Source organism: Salvelinus alpinus, chromosome 9, assembly GCF_045679555.1.
Source record: "Salvelinus alpinus chromosome 9, SLU_Salpinus.1, whole genome shotgun sequence".
Lineage (NCBI taxonomy): Eukaryota > Metazoa > Chordata > Actinopteri > Salmoniformes > Salmonidae > Salvelinus > Salvelinus alpinus.
Window position 1 is genome coordinate 24,502,093 of NC_092094.1, and position 23,951 is coordinate 24,526,043.

A 23,951-nucleotide genomic window follows, 5' to 3' on the forward strand; every position below is an offset into this window, starting at 1 on the left:
CTTGAAACCAGAATTAATTACATTAACAAAATTGTACACATCTAGTATTTATATTCCTCTTCACAAAACATCAATAACAAAAACAAATATCTGATGGGCAAACTTGGCAGCGCAAGCACACTTCAGAGGGAGCTTGGCACCACTTACTATTAGAAATTGATGACCAATATGACATTTTCTTGCCTAGTCCAAAGACAGTATCATGATTGGTGAAAGACAAAGGCATGCCCTCATTCTGTTTCAGTGTGCCAGTAAAAGCCAAAGATACTATCAACTTCAACCATACTATGCTGAAGAGAAGAACACCTCTTTCCATGACAGACTGACCAAGTGAAAGCTATGATTCCTTATTGATGTGACTTGTTAAATATTGCAACCCAATATTAGGAAGCTGTTCCTAACGTTTGGTATACTCTGTATTTAAGCAATGCATCTTCCTGTCCCTGGGTCCTTGTTGACCTCTCTTTATGCGAGGGGAGAGAACGGTTTGGAATTGGGCTAAAATTGTCCAGCACTGATAACCACGGTCACAGATGATTGATGTGACTGATAGCACACTTTGCAAAGAACATACTGGTCAATCCTTTAACTACCAGTAAGGCACTGAAGAGTAAATTCATTCCAAGATGGAAGGGGATTAAACCAGGACACAAAAAAAGGCATTGTCCCACAGAGACCTAATACATTCTGTCTGAGTTGAGAGGGGACAACTGTTTCTAGGGGTGATGAGGTGGTAAGTCCAAGTCAACCTCTCAGTAATTGGCTCGGAGTCGTTTGTTCTCCTCCCTCAGCTTCTCGATCTCCTCTACCAGCGTGTCGTTGACCGAGTACTTCTCGACCAGACCATGGATCTCATTCTGAAACGCAGCAAGGAACCAAGGGGTAAGTTAGGGAAATGGAACCACAATGTAGACAGGTTTAGCTAGTGCTTTGTCAAGGGACTCTAAATAGTGTGTGGTGTGTAGTGGCACGTGTGTCAGTGGAGTAGGACCAGAGGGACATGTCACTTACCAGCTGAATGTAGAACTGTTTGACCATCTCCACCTGGAGGTTCACTATGTCTCGGTGGCAGGCGTCCCTGTTGAGGAAATGGAGTTAGCCAAAAATCCACAGAACTATTGACCAGAGATGCGCAAGTAGGTTCAACAACCGAGGGTGATCTGCTGTGAGAAAGTGCAACCACCTGAAGTCTTCCAGGGTCTCGTGGATCATGTTGCGAATGAACTGGATCTGCAGTGATGTGAGGGGAGCGCCTCCACCCTCTGCTCCAACAGCCTCCACTATTCTCTCTGATACAGAGGATGCTACCACTGAAGAAACTGCAGGGCCTGCTGACACAGGGTATTTTTCATTGATTTCATCAATGTACTACCACACAATTAATGTACTGTTGTGCTTAGATATGCTCTCTAGCATACAAATACACAGTAGCCATACACAATTTAAACAGTCATGCTATTATACATCATAATGTCATCAATTAATATGTTTATCTGCAGCTGTTACCCACACAGAAAAAACAACCACAAACTCACCTGGTGCAGTAGTGTGCGGACCACCATTGAGGGGTGTGTTGTAGCGCAGTTGGGCCTGCATGTCATTGGCTGCCCTCAGGCTGGGTTCAGGGGTGAAGAACAGCTGTGCTGGTTGGCTGTGTGGGGTGGGGCCTTCACCCTTCTCATACTGTCAATCGAACAGACAACAGGTGAAGAGCAGCTTGAACATTTAGACAGGAAAAACCGACCGACTAAATAAGGGGTCTAATTTCAGGTTCTGGGGCCTCCCTGCCCATCTTTGATCCAGCCCAACACTATCATACTTGATTCAAGTAATGAAAGTCCTTGAATATTTTTGTCTGGGAAGACCCCAGGACCAGAATGGAATACTCCTGGTTAAAATGGTCTGTCAGCATTCCAAATTGTACAACAGCTGATTGAATAAAGTAAACTGACCCGTTTCAAATCCAGTGTGTCTGTCTGCGCTGGCGGCTCGGCATCCTCCTCTTTGATTGGTTGAGGGGTCTGGAAGACAGACAGGGGGCTGTAACAGCGCCCTCCTCCAGGTGTGCCCAGGGGAGTCTTGCGGTGTGGGGGTCCACCAGAGTAGGAAGGGAGGAAGTCCAGATTGTTTCCTTTCTTCCCACTTGTTACATCTGCGGTCATTCCATGGGATTTGTAATCTGGAGAATGAGTGAATCAATGGTCAGCTTGTACATTACAGTTAATGAGTTTGAAAAAGTTTACAGGTTTGTGAAGCTGTCCAGACCAATTTGAACTTTGAATGTCAAGGGACACAAATGGAATCTCACCCTCTCTGACTGGAGAGAAAATGTCCAGACTATTGCGTCCCACTTTGCTGAACTTCTCCGTGCTGTTTTGCCCTTCTCCTTCTCTGGAGAACATATCCAAACTGGTCCCTATGGTACATACAACAAGCCACAAATGTGGTCTCAATCATGTACACCAGTATAGATGATGTACAGGGGACAGTGAACTTCATTGAATGTTTACAGCAGTGTTTCTCAATCCATTCCTGGGTGAACCCGTGGTGCACATTTTTGTTCTATCCCAGCACTAACAAACCATCTTTAACTACTCACCAAGCCCTTGATTAGTTGCATCAGGTGTATAACAGAGGGTTAATTAAAAAAGACACACATCTTTTACTCATGGTTAGCTGTGCAGGGTCCTCATTAACTTTCAATGAGAACTTGAACTGTAAAAGAGGACATGCATGGCATTTTCCACGTACCATTCCCTTTGATTCCACCAGGAGCATCACCACCCATCCCATGGGCTTTGTAATCTAAAGACAAAAAAACAACAAGCTGTCAGTTTAAAAAGAAAATGGTGTGATGACCAAATCCAAACTTAATACCAGTGAGTTGAAACTAAGTCAAAGATGAGTGGGGAGCTCACCGTCTCTTACGGGGGAGAAGATGTCCAGGCTGTTTCTACCCACGCTACTGAACTTGTCCAGACTGGGCAGGCGGTCAGCACCCGGCTGGCCCTCCGCCTCTCTGGAGACCACTTCCACACTGGAGCCTACACACACACACACACAATGACAACCAGCTCTCTAGACCTCCAGGCTCAGGGTACCCCTGGTCTAGACCATGAATTGGAAATGGGGTGATGTTTCAGGTCAGGATGTTGGCCAGAAGTATATTTGAGGTACTAGAGCAGGTCTGACCTGTGCCCTGTGCCTGTCCATCCCCTCCATCTACCATGTGGGGTGCAAGGAGGCTAGAGGGGGGTGTAGAGGTGGAGCTGTGGGTGGCTGCTGGTAAGTAGGTATTACCCAGCCTGGCTGAGATCCTCTTGCTTGTGTGAGAGCTAGAAGACTTGCTGGATGCCATTTTACTGGACTAATGGGGGAAAAAAGGGACATGGTTAGCTTGAAAAGGCTAGGTTTAATTGATCTCAGGTTACACATTCCAGTTAAATACCTACAAGCTTCAATACGGTCCCTATTGAGCACATGATTTAAGGTTTTAGATGCATCTTTATTAGTCAGGAGCCCAGCCCATAGCCACACAATACAGAGCTTACAGCACATGCTGTCAAGATATACACACTGAACTGGAAAAGTGCATCACTCTGGGAAAATTATTACTGTAATGACGAAAGTTTACAACATTTCCTATCAATTGACAGTGTTCTACTTCACCTAATTTACACTAATTAAGGTAAAACTAGTTCATTCCATACAATATGCACAACAGACCAAAGAAAACCCACATGGTCTTGGCGTGCCTCCTTGTGCAGATAAATGGCATCCCAAAATCATTGTCTCTGTCACAGTACACCAGTGGTCCCGAACTAAAATTTCCTCTGAACTCAGCTCAAGAAAATTCAATTTGCAGGATTGAAAAGTAACATTTAAAAATGTTCAAATCTTGAATAGGACTTTTAAATCCCTGACTGGATTGAATTGAAAAAGCGCTGTGGTGTGTAGCCTACCTTGAGGTGTCTGCTCTGGGAGCTCTGGAAGCGCAGGCTGGTGATGGAGGTCTTGTGTGCGGTGGCAGTCTTGGTGGGAGCGCTGAGGTTGCGCAGGTCGTACAGGTACAGTCTGCCCTGGGTGGAGCCCACCACCAGGCCTGCCCCGTCTGGAGTGAAGTCAATGGCGGTCAATGGGGACTCCACACGCATGCTGCGGAGAACACTGCGAGAGAGAGAGCACACAAACACAAAATGTCAAGACTACATTAAAGCAAAAGAGCCAGCTCTGAAGTCCCTTTGCGCTGTTGAAGAACTAATTACTAGTAAAGGACCGCATCATTGAAAAAAATACAAGGACATTTCAAATGTGAATGTGTTTGACCCTCAATTTTGACCCTCAATGTGTTTGACCCGCAACAAAAGCAGCTTGCACAAAAACACCAACGTAACATGCTCTCTCTCAGTCATACAGTATGTCTCTATACTTGTGAGGTCAATACTAAATCCCATTTTCTTACATCTTGCTGGAGGTGTCGTAGCAGATGATCTTCTTGTCCAGGCCCACGGTGACAAAGAGCAGGTCATTGGCTGGGGAGAAGGCCAGGCCCGAGGCGGGGGCCTTGTGGGCTCCATCAAATACGTGCAGCTCTTTCTGAGTGTTGGCATCCCACAGGACCACAGAGCCACTATCTGACACACTGCCCAGCAGGGAGCGCTTCACCACAGAGTACTTCAGGTCGTGGATGGGCTGAGGTGGGAGGAACAGTGTTATTTTAGACCTATGAGTAGGGCTCTAAAGTGTGACCATTTCAGTCATATATGCTCTTAAATATTTTGCTGTGTGACCTGACATTTTACCTTGGGAGCACCGTGAGCCAAAAAATATAAAAATCACATCGATAATTGTTGTAATGATTAGGCTTCGCTTTAGCACTTTAAGTGCCCTAGAGATAAAAGAAATGACCCACATTACTGGCGCAATGTTTTTTTTCTATCGTGAATTGGCTATACATTCATTAACCATTTCGCAGGCTTTTCCAAAACCACTCGTGGGCATTCGTTTACACCTTATTCAGTCATCTAACCTCGTTAGCTAGCTAACAACCTGGGTCCGACTTACCAATAGAACTTAGGCTTGCAAGTGTTTTCACAATACATCTTTCCTACAACTGCCAAATATGTAACATGTTTCCCAAAACACCACGCAGTTCGCTCAGTGCATCATTGAGGCATGTGTCGATATTGCCTAAACATCAGACTTGCCATGGTTACACCATGGATATTCAGTCTGAGGGAAAAAATATATATTTTAAATTGCATGGGTCTCTACAAACCAGAATGTTGAATAAAATGATATTTACACTTACTTTACCGTTGTCCGTGCTGTTGGTCCTTTTGACAGTAGGTGGTGGAGATGGGGTATCCACAGAAAAGTGTTGTTTACCCGACTTTTTGCGGTGCAGGTAGGTTCTGTCGCTTGTGTGTTCAATCTCCTGACGCATTGCATGTGATGCACAATAGCCAAATTTAACCGAACGTAGTTGACCGAAGCACATTTCCTGCAATCAGCTGTAAGTGTTTGTGAAATTTGCCAGCTGATTTTGTGGGACGGCGTTCGGTCTGTGGTTCGGTCAGGCTTGGCCATATTGTGTAAGTGTTTTTTCACGTGCGAGTTGCATCAGTATTGAACATACAAAACCGGAAAAACAAACCGATATACAGACCAGTGCACTGAAGGTCGGGTTGATAACACTTCCCTGTGGATATTTTGTCTAAGATCACCTCCGACATCGGGCCAAAATCGTCAGACAAATATAAGTAGAAATTAAGTTGGTTCAACATTCTGACTTAAATGGGACTGTTCGGGAATGCTGAGCCTACATGTTAGAGATGAGCATGTAAGCATTTCAGATTCTAAAAGAGGATAGTGCCCATACTGATAGGATCAAAAGAAAGGCAGTGCTGCTCTCGGATTTGCTTTCTCTATTCAAATCTTAACTTAAAAATGGGACATTTCATATTTTTTCTAAATGTATATTCATCATCTAAAGCAGCACCCCAACATACACTACATGTGGACACCTGCTCATGGAACATCTCATTCCAAAGTCATGGGTCCCCCTTCAGTGTTATAACAGCCTCTACTCTTCTGGGAAGGCTTTCCACTAGATGTTGGGTGATTAGGCCTGGCTCGCATTCGGCGTTCCAATTCATCCCAAACTGTGTTCAAAATGGGTCTGAGGTCAGGGCTCTGTGCAGGTCAGTCAAGTTCTTCCACAAACCATTTCTGTATGGACCTCACTTTGTGCACAGGGGCATTGTCATGCTGAAACAGGAAAGGGCCTTCCCCAAACTGCTGCCACAAAGTTGGAAGCACAGAACCGTGCTGTAGTGTTAGGATTTTCCTTTCCCTAGGGCCTTCCCACTGGAACTAAGGGGCCTAGCCCGAACCATGAAAAACAGCCCCAGAACATTATTCCTCCTCCACCAAACTTTACAGTTGGGACTATGCATTGGGGCAGGTAGCGGTCCCCTTTGCATTGCCAAGCCCAGATTCTGCCGTCAGACTGCCAGATGGTGAAACATGATTCATCCCTCCAGATAATGCGTTTCCACTGCTCCAGAGACCAATGGTGGCGAGCTTTACCCCACTCCAGCCGAAGCTTGGCATTGCGCATGATCTTAGGCTTGTATGCGGTTGCTCGGCCATGGAAACCCATTTCATGAAGCTCCCGATGAACAGTTATTGTGCTGACGTTGCTTCCAGAGGCAGTTTGGAACTCAGTAGTGAGTGTTGCAACTGAAGAGACGATTTTTACACGCTACAGCACTTAGCGGTCCCGTTCTGTGAGCTTGTGTGGCCTACCACTTCACGGCTGAGCCATTGTTGCTACTAGACATTTCCACTAAACAATAACAGCACTTATAGTTGACTGGGTCAGCTCTAGCAGGGCAGGCATTTGACGAACTGACTTGTTGGAAAGGTGGCATCCTATGACGGTATCACATTGAAAGTCACTGAGCTCTTCAGTAAGGCCATTCTACTGCCAATGTTTGTCTATGGAGATCGCATGGCTGTGTTCAATTGTCAGCAACAGGTGTGGCCGAAATAGCAGAATCCACTAATTTGAAGGGGTGTCCACATACGGTAAATACAAAAGTATGTGAAAATGGCGTGTTAATGTTTTGTAGTAAAAAAGAAATGAAGATAAGTGTTTGCAATGACAACCAATTAGTAGGCAAAATCACAATGCACACCAATGATGTCATTGGAAACTTCTTACTATAAAACATAGATATGCGCAATATTCACATGTTGATGTTGGGGTGGTGCTGATGAATATGACGTTGAAACATTTCCCTTTAACATAATTATTCCACAATACTGATGATGGATCAGCTCCTATTGAGATATCGCCCATGGCTGCAAATAAGAGGCGGCTTATTCTTAAAATGTTTTCTCTTTATCAAAAAATAAATAAATACAACACATACAAAAGACAACATACAGATATGTACAAACAATACCCACTTGTTCTAACCCCTTATCTCCAGTGCCTGCACTACTCTCCGTACTCAAATTGCACCATTTTGTTCTTCTCCCTCACACACTCTTTCAATATTTAGATAATGAAGCATATGATTTTTCCATTGTCTTAACGATTGAGGATTGGTTGATTTTCAGTATATACCCCATCGGGTATCTCACTGCACTCTCATATGACATGTCTTGACATATGCAGACAGACAGATTAAAAGTAAACTCAATACAGTAGTTTATATTGGATTAAGCATACATTGTTGTTCCAACATTCCCTCCATCGAATATCAGTTATTTTTAAGTCTTGGTACCAATAGCTAATATTTTTTGCTAAGCGGGTGTCAGTTAGGCTCTCTGCAAGGTTTTGTATCTCTTACCCATCATATGAATATCCTTTTCTGACTCAAATAGAATTCTCCCAAGATTTGATATTGAAACTTGTTTATAAGTTTCATGTATTTGAAAATATCTACAATGGTCAGTGCAAAATAGATTTAAAATCCTATCAAGGAAATGTATTTATCTCCTATTACCAAGTAATTCACGGTTTCTATGCCTTTAGTTTCCCATGTGAGCAAATGTATTGGTGCATTCTGAAAAAGGTATCCAAGGATTGTTCAATAGGGTTTTTTGGAAGCAATATTGGTTCAAGTAGAATCGGTTTAAATTCCTTCCATATTGTTAATATGTATATCTTCAATATGTACCATTGTTCCTCTTTAGTGCATTTAACAGTAGGTCTCAAGTAAAAGCCTTGGGTGGCAAGTTGATACAATTCCAAGTCTGGAAGGTTAAAACCACCTTTATGGAGATGTCCCTGTTCATTTTATGAGTTGTATTTGCCCATAAAGTCTTATGGATGAGTATACCTTTTTAAAGGCCTGTCTTCGGTTGGGTAGTTGGTATTACCGAGAATAATTATAAAAACTTTGGAAGCCTGCCATTCTGAAGAGGTTTATTCTACCTGTAAGATTTATGGGAAGATTGTTCCATTTGTCATGACTCTCCTGAGGACCCAAAGGATCAGGTTAGTGGGTCAGCTCTTCAGCACCCTCTCTCTACCGCAGAGGGGGAGAAGGATGAAGTTGGCCCGGTTTTATGACTTCACAACCGGATAGTAAAATACCTTTCAAACTCTGGGCTCTGCAGTATTAAACATTTCATTTGTTTGTTACAGAGAGACACTTGGCCAAAACCGTAACATCAAAAGGTTGGACATTGAAACAATATTTCTAACGTAAATAATGTGGTAAATGGTTAGTGGGGCTCTAAACAATAATCATGTCAAATAATTTGTTGTTTTGTGATATTAAGGACGGTATAACGAAATAACGATAACTCTACAAATTTATATGTCCCAGTTATCAGATTTAGATCCAAATGTTGTGGAACTTATGATTAAACTATTTGTGAGAAGATGAAATGTTATTTTAGCCTTCTACATGAGAATTATCTTTCATGTAAAGTTTTACCCAGTCAGTAACCACGCCCACGTGAGCACAGACATTATGCCAAAAGGATGGAACACCCCTTTTGCCAGAGTGCTTATAAAAGGACTCCTAAAAATGTTACATATGAGACCAAAACATGCCGGGTTGCTGCCGATGTGGACAGTGGTCTTAGAACGGTTAAATTATTATTCAGGGTACAGCTAACAGACACCAGCTGCATTAAGTACTGCAGTGCATCTCCTCCTCATGGACTGCACCAGATTTGCCAATTCTTGCTGTAAGATGTTACCCCACTCGTCCACCAAGGCACCTGCAAGTTCCCGGACATTTCTGGGGGGGGAATGGCCCTAGCCCTCACCCTCCGATCCAGCAGGTCCCAGACATGCTCAATGGGATTGAGATCCGGGCTCTTCGCTGGACATGGCAGAACACTGACATTCCTGTCTTGCAGGAAATCACGCACAGAAGGAGCAGTATGGCTGGTGGCATTGTCATGCTGGAGGGTCATGTCAGGATGAGCCTGCAGGAAGGGTACCACATGAGGGAGGAGGATGTCTTCCCTGTAACACACAGCGTTGAGAATGCCTGCAATGACAACAAGCTCAGTCCGATGATGCTGTGACACACCGACCCAGACCCTCCACATCGATCCCGCTCCAGAGTACAGGCCTCGGTGTAACGCTCATTCCCTCGACGATAAACGTGAATCCGACCATCACCCCTGGTGAGACAAAACCGCGACTCGTCAGTGAAGAGCACTTTTTGCCAGTCCTGTCTGGTCTAGCGACGGTGGGTTTGTGCCCATAAGCAACGTTGTTGCTGGTGATGTCTGCTGAGAACCTGCCTTACATCAGGCCTACAAGCCCTCAATCCAGCCTCTCTCAGCCTATTGAGGACAGCCTGAGCACTGATGGAGGGATTGTGCATTCCTGGTGTAACTCGGGCAGTTGTTGTTGCCATCCTGTACCTGTCCCGTAGGTGTGATGTTCGGATGTACCGATCCTGTGCAGGTGTTACACGTGGTCTGCCACTGCGAGGACGATCAGATGTCCGTCCTGTAGCGCTGTCTTAGGCGTCTCACAGTACGGACATTGCAATTTATTGACCTGGCCACATCTGCAGTCCTCATGCCTCCTTGCAGCATGCCTAAGGCACATTCACGCAGATGAGCAGGGACCCTGGGCATCTTTCTTTTGGTGTTTTTCAGAGTCAGTAAAGGCCTCTTTAGTGTCCTAAGTTTTCATAACTGTGCCCTTAATTGCCTACCATCTGTTAGCGTCTTAATGACCGTTCCACAGGTGCATGCTCATTAATTGTTTGGTTCATTGAACAAGCATGGGAAACAGTGTTTAAACCCTTTGCAATGAAGATCTGTGAAGTTATTTGGATTTTTACAAATTATCTTTGAAATACAGGGTCCTGAAAAAGGGACGTTTCTTTTTTTGCTGACTTTATGTACATTGCATTCATATCGGGTTAGTCCACTAGGGACTTTATTGCACCGTGTTAATACTCAGTGTATAATCTATTGTGTGTGTGTGTGTTTAATTCATTAGTTAATTATATATTTACAAAGTCAATTTGTGTAAGCTCATTCATCATGGAGACTAGGGTTTATGCAGATTTATAGGATACTAAGACGTTCAGAATGAGACTGAAATAGGAGCAAATGAATGGATGACAGATAGTATAAAGATATTCGCGTTAACTCAGGAAACACTCGCTAAATAAACTTTTCCCGTGGTGCCCCAGATAATGACTTAATTGTTATATGATTAATTTCATTGCGTAATAATTGAATGTGGTATGTGATTATTCGATGAATAGCCATCATCACATCAATGGTAGTCACATCACGACACTTAAATAGATCGGGTTTCATATTGTTGAGTAATGGGATAAAGTTCAGTATACAAAATATTAAGAACACCATCGTAATATTGAGTTGCACCCCCCCTTTTGCCCTCAGAAAAGCCTCAATTCGTTGGGGCATTGACTCTACAAGGTGTCGAAAGCGTTCCATAGGGACTCCAATGCTTCCCACAGTTGTCAAGATGACCTTTGGGTGGTGGATCATTCTTGATACACACGGGAAACTGTAGAGCGTGAAAAACCCAGCAGCGTTGCAGTTCTTGACAAACCGGTGCGACTAGCACCTACCATACCCAGTTCAAAAGACACTTAATCTTCATTCATCCTCAATGGCATACATACACAATCCATGTCTCAAGGCTTAAAAATCTCCCCACCTTCATTTTCACTGATTGAAGTGGATTTAACAAGTGACTGACCTGGATTCACCTGGTCAGTCAAAGTCATGGAAAGAGCAGGTGTCCTTAATGTTTTGTACACATTGTATATTTGCTGTTTGTTGCAACTTATGAAGCATCCTAACTCTTTGATATTGTTGTGGTCTACTTAAACAATTGCTGTAGATTGAATTATTATTTTTCCTATTGCAATTATTAAATTCCACCCCCCCCCCCCACCCCCCCCACACATTCATTCTACATCCTTAGATATGAGTATTCTTAAATATTTTTAGCAAGGGGGGCATTGACTTTTCAATATTGGTCAGGTATATCAGGAGATTGTTGACAAATAGGTTTACTTTATATTCATGTTCGTCAATAGCAAAGCACAGATTACATTTGACCGATACTTTCCTTGCCAAAAAAACAGCGTCGTCTGGGTTTGGCTGTGGTAGGCCGTCATTGTAAGTAAGAAATTGTTCTTAATAGGGATAGCCCTCGTTTTCAATTTTAGCCTAAATAACATACCGAATCTAACTGCCTGTAGCTCAGGCCCTGAAGCAAGGATATGCATATTCTTGGTACCATTTGAAAGGAAACACCGAAGTTTGTGGAAATGTGAATTGAATGGAGAATATAACACAATAAAAGAAAATACAAAGAAAAAAAAAGTTTTTTTTTTTACCACCATCTTTGAAATGCAAGAGAAAGGTCACTGTTATAGCCATCATTCTGGTTCTAATTCCGATAATGTCCACAAGATGGCAGCAGTGTATGTGAAAAGTTTCAGATGGATAACTTGGAGTATGACTGATCAAATCAAAGTTTGTCACATGAGCAGAATACAACAGGTGTGGACCTTACAGTGAAATGCTTACTTACAGGCTCTAACCAATAGTGCAAAAAAGGCATTAGGTGAACGATAGGTAGGCAAAGAAATAAAACAGTAAAAAGACAGGCTATATACAGTAGTGAGGCTATAAAAGTAGCGAGACAACATACAGACACCGGTTAGTCAGGCTGATTGAGGTAGTATGTACATGTAGATATGGTTAAAGTGACTATGCATATATGATGAAAAGAGAGTAGCAGTAGCGTAAAAGAGGGGTTGGCGTGTGGTGGGTGGACCACAATGCAGATAGCCCGGTTAGCCAATGTGCGGGAGCACTGGTTGGTCGGCCCAATTGAGGTACTATGTACATGAATGTATAGTTAAAGTGACTATGCATATGATAAACTGATCCTCAAGACTTCGTGTGAAGTCCCCAGGTACATTTGGGCAAATCGTGAAGGAGACATTCGTGTTCATATTCCATTTTTCTGCAAGAATATCGTCAAATCGGTATACTTGGACTTTGATTTAGCTTTCCAAGTATTAGTAGCCATATTATAAAGTTCAACATTTGAAGCTACATTTTACAACATATACATGGTTTCCGTAAAGCCCAGCTCATTGGCCATCTAGCTAGCTTTGTTTGACCCCGATTGGTGCTTATTTGACAAAGATACAGCCGTTCAAGTGATGGAGGCGTCGCTCTCTGACCAAATATGGTGTCCAATAGGATATACTACACCCCTAATGATATAGTGAAGTCTTGTTACGTTCTAGGATCTTTGAGGAATACATACGAATGTGATTTGACTCGTTGAAACAACGTTTAGGGTGAGAGTTTCACAGATTCCTTTCTTTGCAAATTGAACGAGTGGAAATACAAAATTGATTGTGCGTGCTATATGGACCTTTTTAGGATATGAAAAAATATTTTATCTAATAAAACATCATTTCGTGTTATATCTGGGACCCTTTGGATGATAAATCAGAGCAAGATTTCAGAATTTAAGTTCACATTTCACCTTCAGAGGTGAATTTATCAAACCTATCGCGGTGAAAAAAATGTTAGGAGCTCTCAAACAAATGCATGGCATTTTTTCTCAGTAATAGCTACTGTAAATTAGAAAGTGCAGTTATATTAACAAGAACTTAAGCTTTCAGCCGATATAAGACACTTATATGTACCGACATTTGTTGTTTCTCTACAATCTGCGATCTTGACATAACGCGCTGCATGATTTACAACTGTCCCGTTGACGGGATGCCGATCCTTAACTTCTCTAGGGTAGGGGACAGCATTGGGAATTTTGGATGAAAAGCGTGCCTGTTAAGATATTTTATCAAGGTTTAAGATAAATGATTAAATAATTCTACCCAGAAACTTAACAATTAGGATTAGAGGTTATATAGCATGGACAAGGGGTAATTAAAAATGATTCTTCTTGTGGAAGAAAGGAATGTATGTATGTGCCGAAAGAAAGAGACTCGTTAACCTATGTTTGAACCGACCCAGCTATAACTGTGGAGATAAGACAAGACAGCGAGAGCACCTCCAGGTTTTCTGTATCTGGGGGGGACTGGAACTGTCAGCTAAGTGGTAATAAAGTGTGGTGAGACTTCAAGAGATAATCCAGATATAGTGTGTAATGTGTGTGCGTTAGTGTGTTGGAATGGACTTTGGAATCAGCTTTGTCTTGTCGGAGAGGAGGGACATTTTAGGACGCTGTGTGTGATATATAAACTAATGTACATGGTATTTTGTGTAGAAATCTCTCGAGAATAAACGCCATTGATTATTTTGGTGGCTGGTTTGTCTATTTTATGCAAATAAGAACCTTACAAATTCTTATAAACGGACAGAGTGTTTGCTTTGTTATAATTAAATTGGTTAACGAACACATAGGAATCAAATTCCTTTATCAGTGCCCAAATTAAACTGCCTGCTACTCAGCCATAAAAGCTAGAATATGCATATAATTAGTAGATTTGGATAGAAAACACTGAAGTTTCAAAAACTGTTTGAATGATGTCTGAGTATAACAGAACTCATATGGCAGGCAAAAACCTGAGAAAAAATCAAACCGGGAAATCTTGAGGTTTGTAGTTTTTAAACTCATTGCCTATCGAATACACAGTGTCTATGGGGTCATATTGCACTTCCTAAGGCTTCCACTAGATGTCAACAGTCTTTAGAACCTTGTTTGAGGCTTCTACTGTGAAGTGGGGGCGAATGAGAGGGGATTGAGTAAGGTCTCTCCCAGAGTGCCATGAGCTGACCACGCGCGTTCACGTGAGAGGTAGCTTGCGTTCCATTGCAATTCTAAAGACAGGAATTCTCCGGTTGGAACATTATTGAAGATTTATGTTAAAAACATCCTAAAGATTGATTCTATACATCGTTTAACATGTTTCTACGGACTGTCACGGAACTTTTTGACTTTGTCTGCACCTAGTGATCGCGCCTTATGAATTTTGATTACTGGGCTAAACGCGCGAACAAAAAGGAGGTATTTGGACATAAATGGACTTTATCGAACAAATCAAACATTTATTGTGGAACTGGGATTCCTGGGAGTCTATTCTGATGAAGATCATCAAAGGTAAGTGAATATTTATAATGCTATTTCTGACTTCTGTTGACTGCACAACATGGCGGATATCTGTTTGGGTTGTTTTGGTCTCTGAGCGCTGTACTCAGATTATTGCATGGTGTGCTTTTTGCGTAAAGTTTTTTTGAAATCTGACACAGTGGTTGCATTAAGGAGAAGTGGATCTAAAATTCCATGCATAACACTTGTATCTTTTAGCAATGTTTATTATGAGTATTTCTGTAAATTGATGTGGCTCTCTGCAAAATCACCGGATGTTTTGGAACTACTGAACATAACGCGCCAATGTAAACTCAATTTTTTTTTATATAAATATGAACTTTACCGAACAAAACATACATGTATTGTGTAACATGAAGTCCTGTGAGTGTCATCTGATGAAAATCATCAAAGGTTAGTGATTAATTTAATCTCTATTTCTGCTTTTTGTGACTCCTCTCTTTGGCTGGAAAAATGGCTGTGTTTTTCTGTGACTTGGCTCTGACCTAACATAATTGTTTGGTGTGCTTTCGTCGTAAAGCATTTTTGAAATCGGACACTGTGGCTGGATTTACAACAAGTGTAGCTTTAAAATGGTGTAAAATACTTGTATGTTGAGGAATTTTAATTATGGGATTTCTGTTTTGAATTTGGCGCCCTGCAGATTCACTGGCTGTTGACGAGGTGGGACGTTAATAAAACATAATAAAAACCTATTTCTTTCACTTACTTGCTGTGCTGTTTCGTTGTTCAGTCATTTCATTCTCAACCAGGATTTCTATGGAACGCTGTTTGGGTCTTTGCGTGTCAAAAAATGTCAAATAAGCTTGTTGACCAATCAGGACCTGAATATGACTGCATGTCCCATAATTTAATGCGTTAACAAATTTTTTTACGTAGTTATTACACATTGATTACACTATCCCTCGTATTTCATATGTCACAACAATTCATCGATACGTATGCTATGATGCTGGTAAAGTTGTCTCGCGCACCTACAGTGCTGGTCATAAAAAAAGCTAGCTAACTCATGGATGCAAACCATGTTCTTCCCCAAAACATGGCAAAACGACATCTGTTTCAGGAGTTATAGTTAGCTAGGTGTCATCATCTAAAATAACCATAATTTATAAGACAGTTCTTATTTGATTAATGGTGGTCGGACCCATCTATGTGAAGCTAGCCACAATAAGGATTAGCCACAATAGTGGACTTTGTGGTTAGCCTTCAAAATACAAGTATGGCATATTTCTACTATTTGTATTCATTTGCATCACTGTCAATGACACTTATTTAGAAGGCAAACCGCAAATTCCACTACTGTGCCTAATCCTTATTATGGCTAGCTTCACAACACAACCTCATTAGCTAGATGAAGCTAGCTGGCTGCTTATAACATTAGCTTTGGGCAACAGGGTTAAGTAGCTGGCTAGCTATTTATTTTCATGAACTGAAGTTCAATAGGCGAACAACAATACTTACAAGGATTCCTAAATCATTGCTAAGAATAATGAAAATGACTGCAGTTCCTACTGGTCATTGTTTTCAGGCTGGTTGTATTGGTGCTAGCTAGGTACCAAGCTAAAGCTAGCTACCCCAGAAGTTGCGGTCGAACAAACTATGCTTTATTACCAAAGCGGTATTGTAAACACATCGTTTGTGGCCGGTGTTTGTAGACATTTGTACAGTTGACAGGGCTACTGTATCTATTTTTGACACACAAAGACCCAAACAGCGTTCCATAGTATGTATGTCGTGAAGCTAATAGCAGTGACGCTCCGGTAGGGCAACATCTAAAAAAATAGATTTTAAAAAAGCGCACTTGGTAGTGTGTACCAGTGCTCGACCAGTCGGCAAAAACCAACATCACCCACGACAGAACGGTTGATTGTCAAGGGCAATGAATTCCATTATCTTGGCTTTAAATGGACTTTGCCTTTGAGTTGTCTCGCTGAAATTCTTACTCTTTCAAATGACTGCTCGACCCACACAACAGACATTGTGGGCTAGGTTAGGAATGCTGTGTAGCGCAAATCTTTTTTTTTTTTTACGTGGCGTCATATAGGTATGCACGTCAGCTTTGACATCAGTTTTGCACGTCGGCGTTAAACTAGACATCTGATATGTTCACCGATATATCGTGCATCCCTATTTGCCAATACCTGTTATGTTTGGGTCGTGTTTAATACTTTCTGCAAGCGTTTCAATTGCCAGTGCGAACAGGAGAGAAGACATCCCTATCTTTTGCCCCTCTAATTTGATCAGATAATGTATTGTTATATTTTTGCTTTAGGATATTTATATTAAAATGTATTATTTCGGGGCCTCCCGGGTGGCGCAGTGGTCTAGGGCACTGCATCGCAGCGCTAGCTGTGCCACCAGAGTCTCTGGGTTCGCGCCCAGGCTCTGTCGCAGCCGGCCGCGACCGGGAGGTCCGTGGGGCGACGCACAATTGGCATAGCGTCGTCCGGGTTAGGGAGGGTTTGGCCGGTATGGATATCCTTGTCTCATCGCGCTCCAGCGACTCCTGTGGCGGGGCGGGCGCAGTGCGCGCTAACCAAGGGGGCCGGGTGCACGGTGTTTCCTCCGACACATTGGTGCGGCTGGCTTCCGGGTTGGAGGCGCGCTGTGTTAAGAAGCAGTGTGGCTTGGTTGGGTTGTGCTTCGGAGGACGCATGGCTTTCGACCTTCGTCTCTCCCGAGCCCGTACGGGAGTTGTAGCGATGAGACAAGATAGTAATTACTAGCGATTGGATACCACGAAAATTGGGGATATTTATTTTTTATTTTTTTTATTTAACATATGTATTATTTCAGCTGGTAAGTTCAAAACTTCGGAAGCTTTCAATAGAAAAGGCCATTCAGATGGTCAAGCCTTTTCGGCTATCAGCCATTATTGATAAATCTACACTGATTTTTTTTAATACGCAACATGTAAAGTGTTGTTCCCATGTTTCACCAGCTAAAATACACCGAACAAAAAATGTACGTAAAATGCAACAATTTCAAAGATTTTATTGATTTACAGTTCATATAAGGAAATCAGTCAATTGAAATAAATTCAATATGCCCCAATCTATGGATTTCATATGACTGGGAATACAGAGATGCATCTGTTGGTCACAGACACCTAAAAAAAAAAAAAAAAAGTCTGTATCAGAAAACCAGTCAGAAAACCAGTCAGTATCTGGTGTGACCACCATTTGCACCTCATGCAGCATGACACATCTCTCCGTATAGAGTTGATTGTGGCCTGTGGAATGTTGTCCCACTTCTCTTCAATGGCTGTGCGAAGTTGCTGGATATTGTCGGGAACTGGAACACGCAGTCATAGACGTCGATCCAGAGCATCCCAAACGTGCTTAATGAGTGACATGTCTTGTGAGTATGCAGGCCATGGAAGAACTGGTACATTTTCAGCTTCCAGGAATTGTGTACAGATCCTTGCGACATGGGGCCGTGCATTATCATACTGAAACATAAGGTGATGGCATGGATGAACGGTACGACAATGGGCCTCGGGATCTCTTCACGGAATCTCTTCATTCAAATTGCCATCGATAAAATGCAATTGTGTTAGTTGTCCATAGCTTATGCCTGCCCATACCATAACCCCACTGCCACCATGGGGCACCCTGTTCAGCAAACCGCTCACCCACACAACGCCATACATGCTATGCTGTCTGCCATCGGCCCGGTACAGTTAAAACCGGGATTCATCCGTGAACTGCACACTTCTCCAGTGTGCCAGTAGCCATTGAAGGTAAGCATTTGCCGCCTGAAGTCGACGACAAGCATGCAGATGAGCTTCCCTGAGACAGTTCGTGCAGCAACTCTTCAGTTGTGAAAACACACAATTTCATCAACTGTCCAGGTGGCTGCTCAGACAATTCTGCAGGTAAAGAAGCTGGATGTGGAGGTCCTGGGCTGACGTGGTTGCACATGGTCTGCGGTTGTAAGGCCAATTGAACGCATGCCTAATTCACTAAAACAATGTTGGAGGCTGCTTATGGTAGAGAAATTAACATTAAATTCTCAGGCAACAGCTCTGGAGGACATTGCTGCAGTCAGCATGCCAATTGCATGCTCCCTCAAAACTTGAGACATCTGTAGCATTGTGTTGTGTGACAAAACTGTACATTTTACAATCGCCTTTTGTCCCCAGCACAAGGTACACCTGTGTAATTATCATGCTGTTTAATCAGCTTCTTGATATGCCACACACGTCAGGTCGATGGATTAGCTTGGCAAAGGAGAAATGCTCACTAACAGGGATGTAAACAAATTTCTACACAACATTTGAGAGGAAAACGCATTGTGTGTTATGGCCAATTTATGGGATCTTTAATTTCAGCTCATGAAATATGGGACCAACACTTTACATGTTGTTTATATTTTTGTTCAGTGTACATTTTGAGACCTGCCTATAATGCATCTTAATTGTCACCCAAAATTGTTTTTATTGTTTTTAATCCTTCAGCCACATATTTGATGACCAGTAACAAACCTTGGTCCCTACCACCCAGAGACTGGGTGAGAATTGAATAAGTTTAGGGTAAATCCATTTGAATTCATTCACTTTTTGACCACACAGCTTCTGATTTTAACAAAACCTTCATTCATATAGCCATTCAGAAGCGCTCAGAAAGTTACTTTTTGGACCTGAATGCCAAAACATTTAAGAGATAAAGGTGCTCAACATTAACCTATTTGGCATTCCCCACCATACCATGAGACCCTGTCTTCAAGAAAATGTGTCAACCGATTGTGGGCACAACACAAAAAACTCAGGTGGAATAGGGTTTAAGCTACAACATATGCAAATAAATAAAAAAATTTAAAGTACGTTAAAAAAATATATATATATATTCCAAAATCTTTTTTTTTTTTCAAGAAATAAAATATAGTTTGACAACACTAAGCTTTTAAAAGATAAATGGTTAAGTTGATATTTTCCAGTGATGAAGACATGGACATCTCATGGTATGAAAAATAGGTCAACTTTTGAGCACGTTTATCTCCTGAATGTTTAGGCAAAAAGGTTACTTAATGACCATTTTTTCCATGGGCAAAACATTTATGGAAAGTTATTTTTTAAACTTAACTAGGCAAGTCTGTTAAGAACAAATTCTTATTTACAATGACGGCCTACCCCGGCCAAACCCTAACGATACTGGGCCAATTGTGCGCCGCCCTATGGGACTCCCAATCACAGCCGGTTGTGATACAGCCTGGAATGGAACCAGGGTCTGTAGTGACGCCTCTAGCCTTAGATCGCTGCATCACTCTGGAGCCAAAAGGATGCTGTCAAAAAGTGATTGAATTCAAATGGACTTACCTAATATGCTAAAGGGCCATGGTTAGTGTTAACTGTGTCCGGGCCAACAGAACACTCACCTGGTTGGTGCCGTGTCCAAAGGCCTTACTAGACAGGTTGGTGGTGATGCTGTGCAGGATGATGTCACCACTGGTGGAGCCTGATGCGATGTAGCTGTCACTACCATTAAAGGACACACACGTCACCTCTTCATTGTGGTCCTGGTGAGAGAGCGGAGAGACAAGTGAAGAGGTAGGTTGTGATGGTAATAAAAGGTAACTCCAAAATGTCTCCATCTCTACACCGAAAGCTTTGCCCAAGATCAAGTGCAATGTTACATAGCACCAGGTTTTCAGGTGAGATTCGTTCAAAAGATAAGTGCTAGGACATACAGTTGAAGTCGGAAGTTTACATACACCGTAGCCAAATACATTTAATCTCAGTTTCACAATTTCCTACATTTAATCCTAGTAAAAATTCCCTGTTTTAGGTCAGTTAGGATCACCACTTTATTTTAAGAATGTGAAATGTCAGAATAATAGTAGAGAGAATGATTTATTTCAGCTTTTATTTATTTCATTACATTCCCAGTGGGTCAGACGTTTACATACACTCAATTACTATTTGATAGCACTGCCTTAAATTGTTTAGCTTGGGTCAAACGTTTCGGGTAGACCTCCACAAGCTTCCCACAATAAGTTAGGTACATTTTGGCCCATTCCTCCTGACAGAGCTGGTGTAACGGAGTCAGGTTTGTAGGCCTCCTTGCTCGAACACACTTTTTCAGTTCTGCCTACAGATTTTCTATAGGATTGAGGTCAGGGCTTTGTGATGGCCACTCCAATACCTTGACTATGTTATGCTTAAGCCATTTTGCCACAACTTTGGAAGTATGCTTGGGGTCATTGTCCATTTGGAAGACCCATTTGCGACCAAGCTTTAACTTCCCGACTGATGTCTTGAGATGTTGCTTCAATAAATCCACATATTTTCCTCCCCTCATGATGCCATCTATTTTGTGAAGTGCACCAGCCCCTCCTGCAGCAAAGCACCCCCACAACATGATGCTGCCACCCCGTGCTTCACGGTTGGGATGGTGTTCTTTGGCTTGCAAGCTTCCCCCCCTTTTCCTCCAAATATAATGATGGTCATTATGGCCAAGCAGTTCTATTTTTGTTTCATCTTACCAGAGGACATTTCTCCAAAAAGTATGATCTTTGTCCCCATGTGCAGTTGCAAACAGTAGTCTGGATTTTTTATGGCGGTTTTGGAGCAGTGGCTTCTTCCTTGCTGAGCGGCCTTTCAGGTTATGTCGATATAGGACTCGTTTTACTGTGGATATAGATACTTTTGTACCCGTTTCCTCCAGCATCTTCACAAGATCCTTTGCTGTTGTTCTGGGATTGATTTGCACTTTTCGCACCAAGGTATGTTCATCTCTAGGAGACAGAACACGTCTCCTTCCTGAGCGGTATGACGGCTGCGTGGTCCCATGGTGTTTATACTTGCATACTATTGTTTGTGCAGGTGAACGTGGTACCTTCAGGCATTTGGAAATTGCTCCCAAAGATGAACCAGACTTGTGTAGGTCTACAATCTTTTTCTGAGGTCTTGGCTGATTTCTTTCGATTTTCACATGATGTCAAAGAAGAGACACTGAATTTGATGATAGGCCTTGAAATACATCCACAGATACACCTCCTATTGACTCAAATGATGTCAATTGGCCTATCAGAAGCTTCTAAAGCCATGACATCATTTTCTGGAATTTTCCTAGCTGTTTAAAGGCACAGTCAACTTAGTGTATGTAAACTTCTGACCCACTGGAATTGTGATACAGTGAATTATAAGTGAAATGATCTGTCTGTAAACAATTTTGGAAAATTACTTGTGTCATGCACAAAGTAGATGTCCTAACCGACTTGCCAAAACTATAGTTTGTTAACAAGAAATTTGTGGAGTGGAAGAACAACACGTTTTAATGACTCCAACCTAAGTGTATGTAAACTTCTGACTTCAACTGTAATTATTATGGGTAGGGTCACAGGTGCTGATAAGACTGAGGGTACCTTGAGGGTGCGATGAAGCCTCTTGGCCTTCAGATCCCAGATGTTGACGGAGTTATCAAGTCCCCCGCTCACTAAGTACTGGGACGTCGAGTTCAGACTCACGCGGGTCTGCTTTTTCTGTGGACACAAACATTATAGTAACGTGAAACACGTTCACAACATGCGAGGGTAATGAATTAGAACGGAACTGAAATGGTGTCTTTTTTTACTGGCAATGGCTGTCAGCCCTTGTACACTCACCCCCTCTGCAAGTTCCACCACTGGGATAGGAGAGGACTTGAGACTGGATACCACCAGCTTGTCTCCTATACTGCTGGCACTTACAAGATACTGATCTGAGGAATCAACTCAAGGTAACCAACTACATATAGTAATTTATGGCACAGAACAACTATCATTATTTAATCAATACGTAGTTTACATGAAGGTGTGGGGGACTGCTCACCACTCCGGTTCAACTAGAATATGACCGAGAGCAAAAGGAAAACAAAAAGTTTGCCATTATACGTACAGGGACATGCCCAAAGGGTTAGTAAGAAGGATACTGTTGCTGCTCCAGCACACTTGGGCCACAGGGTGTGTAGCGCTATGTGGGTTGAACTGTTCCAACACTGTCATGGAGGCTGAGTCCCAGATCTTCACACAGTCGCCTGATGATACCAGGCGCGTCACCTCCTCCATGGTAACGGCTGCAGAGACAAGGACAGCTGTCAGTACTGGCACTCAACACACACGCCAAAGAAGTCGAGGTTGCAGTGGGTGTCTTTTCTCTGATATGACAAAGAACCTCAGTGTACTCAACGAGAAAGAACTGCTTCCATCTAGAGAAAGCCCATGTTAAGTCAAGATAATTATTCCAAACTGCTACATTTCACCCCCAAAAACTATAACGACCTAGCTAACTAACGGCAGTAAACAAAATAGTTTTCAAATAACGTTTCAGTAGCTAGGTAATATACTGTAGCTGGCTGGCTATTTAGGTTATTGACCAACGTTAAACTAGCCCAAATGGACATACGCCGAGAAAGTGCTAGCTAAGCATTTATCAGCTAGTTACAGTACTATGTAACGTTAAACTTTATGTTAGTCAAAAAGAGCATTAGAAAAATATTAGCTAAATAGCCAACAAAGCTATAAGGTAACGTTAAACGGCTAACGTTAGTTAGCCTGAGTTAGCAAGCGAGTTGGTGGTTGACTATTCAAAAGTATCAAAATGTGCAACAAAGTTGCTACAAATAACTAGTTTGATACCAGGTAGCTAACTAGTTGAGACGACTTTTGTGAGGAAAGAGTAGCATGGAAAACTAACGTTAGCTAGCGGCTAAGTTTGGTCAAGTAACGCTAGCTAGATTAGCTAGCTAGCTAAATACAGTTTAAAGTCTTTGGTTATATTATCTAGCTAACGTCATTAGTCGATGCAAGCTAGCCAATTCATGCCAGGATGATATGTTTACTTACTTGTAATTGATTGTGAAATTGTCCTACAATTTTCACAAAAAAAACTTTGACAAGAGTTTGAGCGCCCGTAACTACGGCATATCATAAGGTACAAAAAGGAATAGGAAAATGAGTAGGCTATCTGACGTTGGACTAATGATACTTGTTTGTCAAACTATGAATATGTAAATTAGTATGAAATCAATCATAAAATACCCAGGGCCGAGTCAGGGGGGGGGCATATCATATCACATATCCAGACCAGTGCGCAAGGCACTTATCCATAGCCCATGAACTGCTCCTGGAGCGCCACATGATCATCTTCTTCGGTGGAGTTTAACAGTGGTTGGCTTCCAATATGTATCACTTTTATTTCTTTTTTACCTTTATTTAGCATTACCACCCCCAACTAAACTATAGTATAAACCCATTACACCTTGTGGTACAAAATGGGAAAAGGCAAAACAGGAACAATACAAATATATTTTTAATTACCCTACCAACTAACCTTATACACTCC

At 42.1% G+C, this 23,951-nt stretch overlaps 1 protein-coding gene across 6 annotated transcripts; it reads right to left on the reverse strand.

Moving 5' to 3' along the window:
• Nucleotides 1–31: 31 nt before the first annotated feature.
• On the reverse strand, nucleotides 32–23,614 carry LOC139584526 (protein NEDD1-like). 6 transcript variants are annotated; one of them, XM_071416500.1, is made up of 16 exons: nucleotides 23,453–23,614; nucleotides 22,540–22,683; nucleotides 22,235–22,329; nucleotides 21,995–22,111; nucleotides 20,006–20,146; nucleotides 4,463–4,692; nucleotides 3,963–4,167; nucleotides 3,301–3,367; nucleotides 2,919–3,044; nucleotides 2,752–2,805; nucleotides 2,309–2,416; nucleotides 1,953–2,179; nucleotides 1,536–1,683; nucleotides 1,184–1,328; nucleotides 1,012–1,078; nucleotides 32–857 (listed from the first exon to the last, which is right to left on the reverse strand). In XM_071416500.1, the coding sequence occupies exons 1-16, from the start codon at nucleotides 23,535–23,537 to the stop codon at nucleotides 753–755; spliced, it is 2,064 nt and encodes a 687-aa protein (XP_071272601.1). In that variant the 5' UTR covers nucleotides 23,538–23,614; the 3' UTR covers nucleotides 32–752. The 6 variants fall into 6 exon arrangements, with proteins under 6 accessions (XP_071272601.1, XP_071272600.1, XP_071272598.1 ...); XM_071416499.1 differs by having other exon boundaries at nucleotides 1,184–1,331; nucleotides 23,453–23,605; XM_071416497.1 differs by having other exon boundaries at nucleotides 1,184–1,331; nucleotides 3,193–3,367; nucleotides 23,453–23,604.
• Nucleotides 23,615–23,951: the final 337 nt, after the last annotated feature.

What these genes read in the sequence shown, in the direction of transcription:
- LOC139584526 (XM_071416497.1), bottom strand. Translation starts at nt 23,537, where the DNA reads ATGATATGCCGTAGTTACGGGCGCTCAAACTCTTGTCAAAGTTTTTTT. An exon ending in TACGACACCTCCAGCAAGAT is followed by an intron (nt 4,168 to 4,462) that starts GTAAGAAAATGG and finishes TCTCTCTCGCAG; the next exon opens with TGTTCTCCGCAGCATGCGTG. An exon ending in TTTCTCTCCAGTCAGAGAGG is followed by an intron (nt 2,180 to 2,308) that starts GTGAGATTCCAT and finishes CTCATTCTCCAG; the next exon opens with ATTACAAATCCCATGGAATG.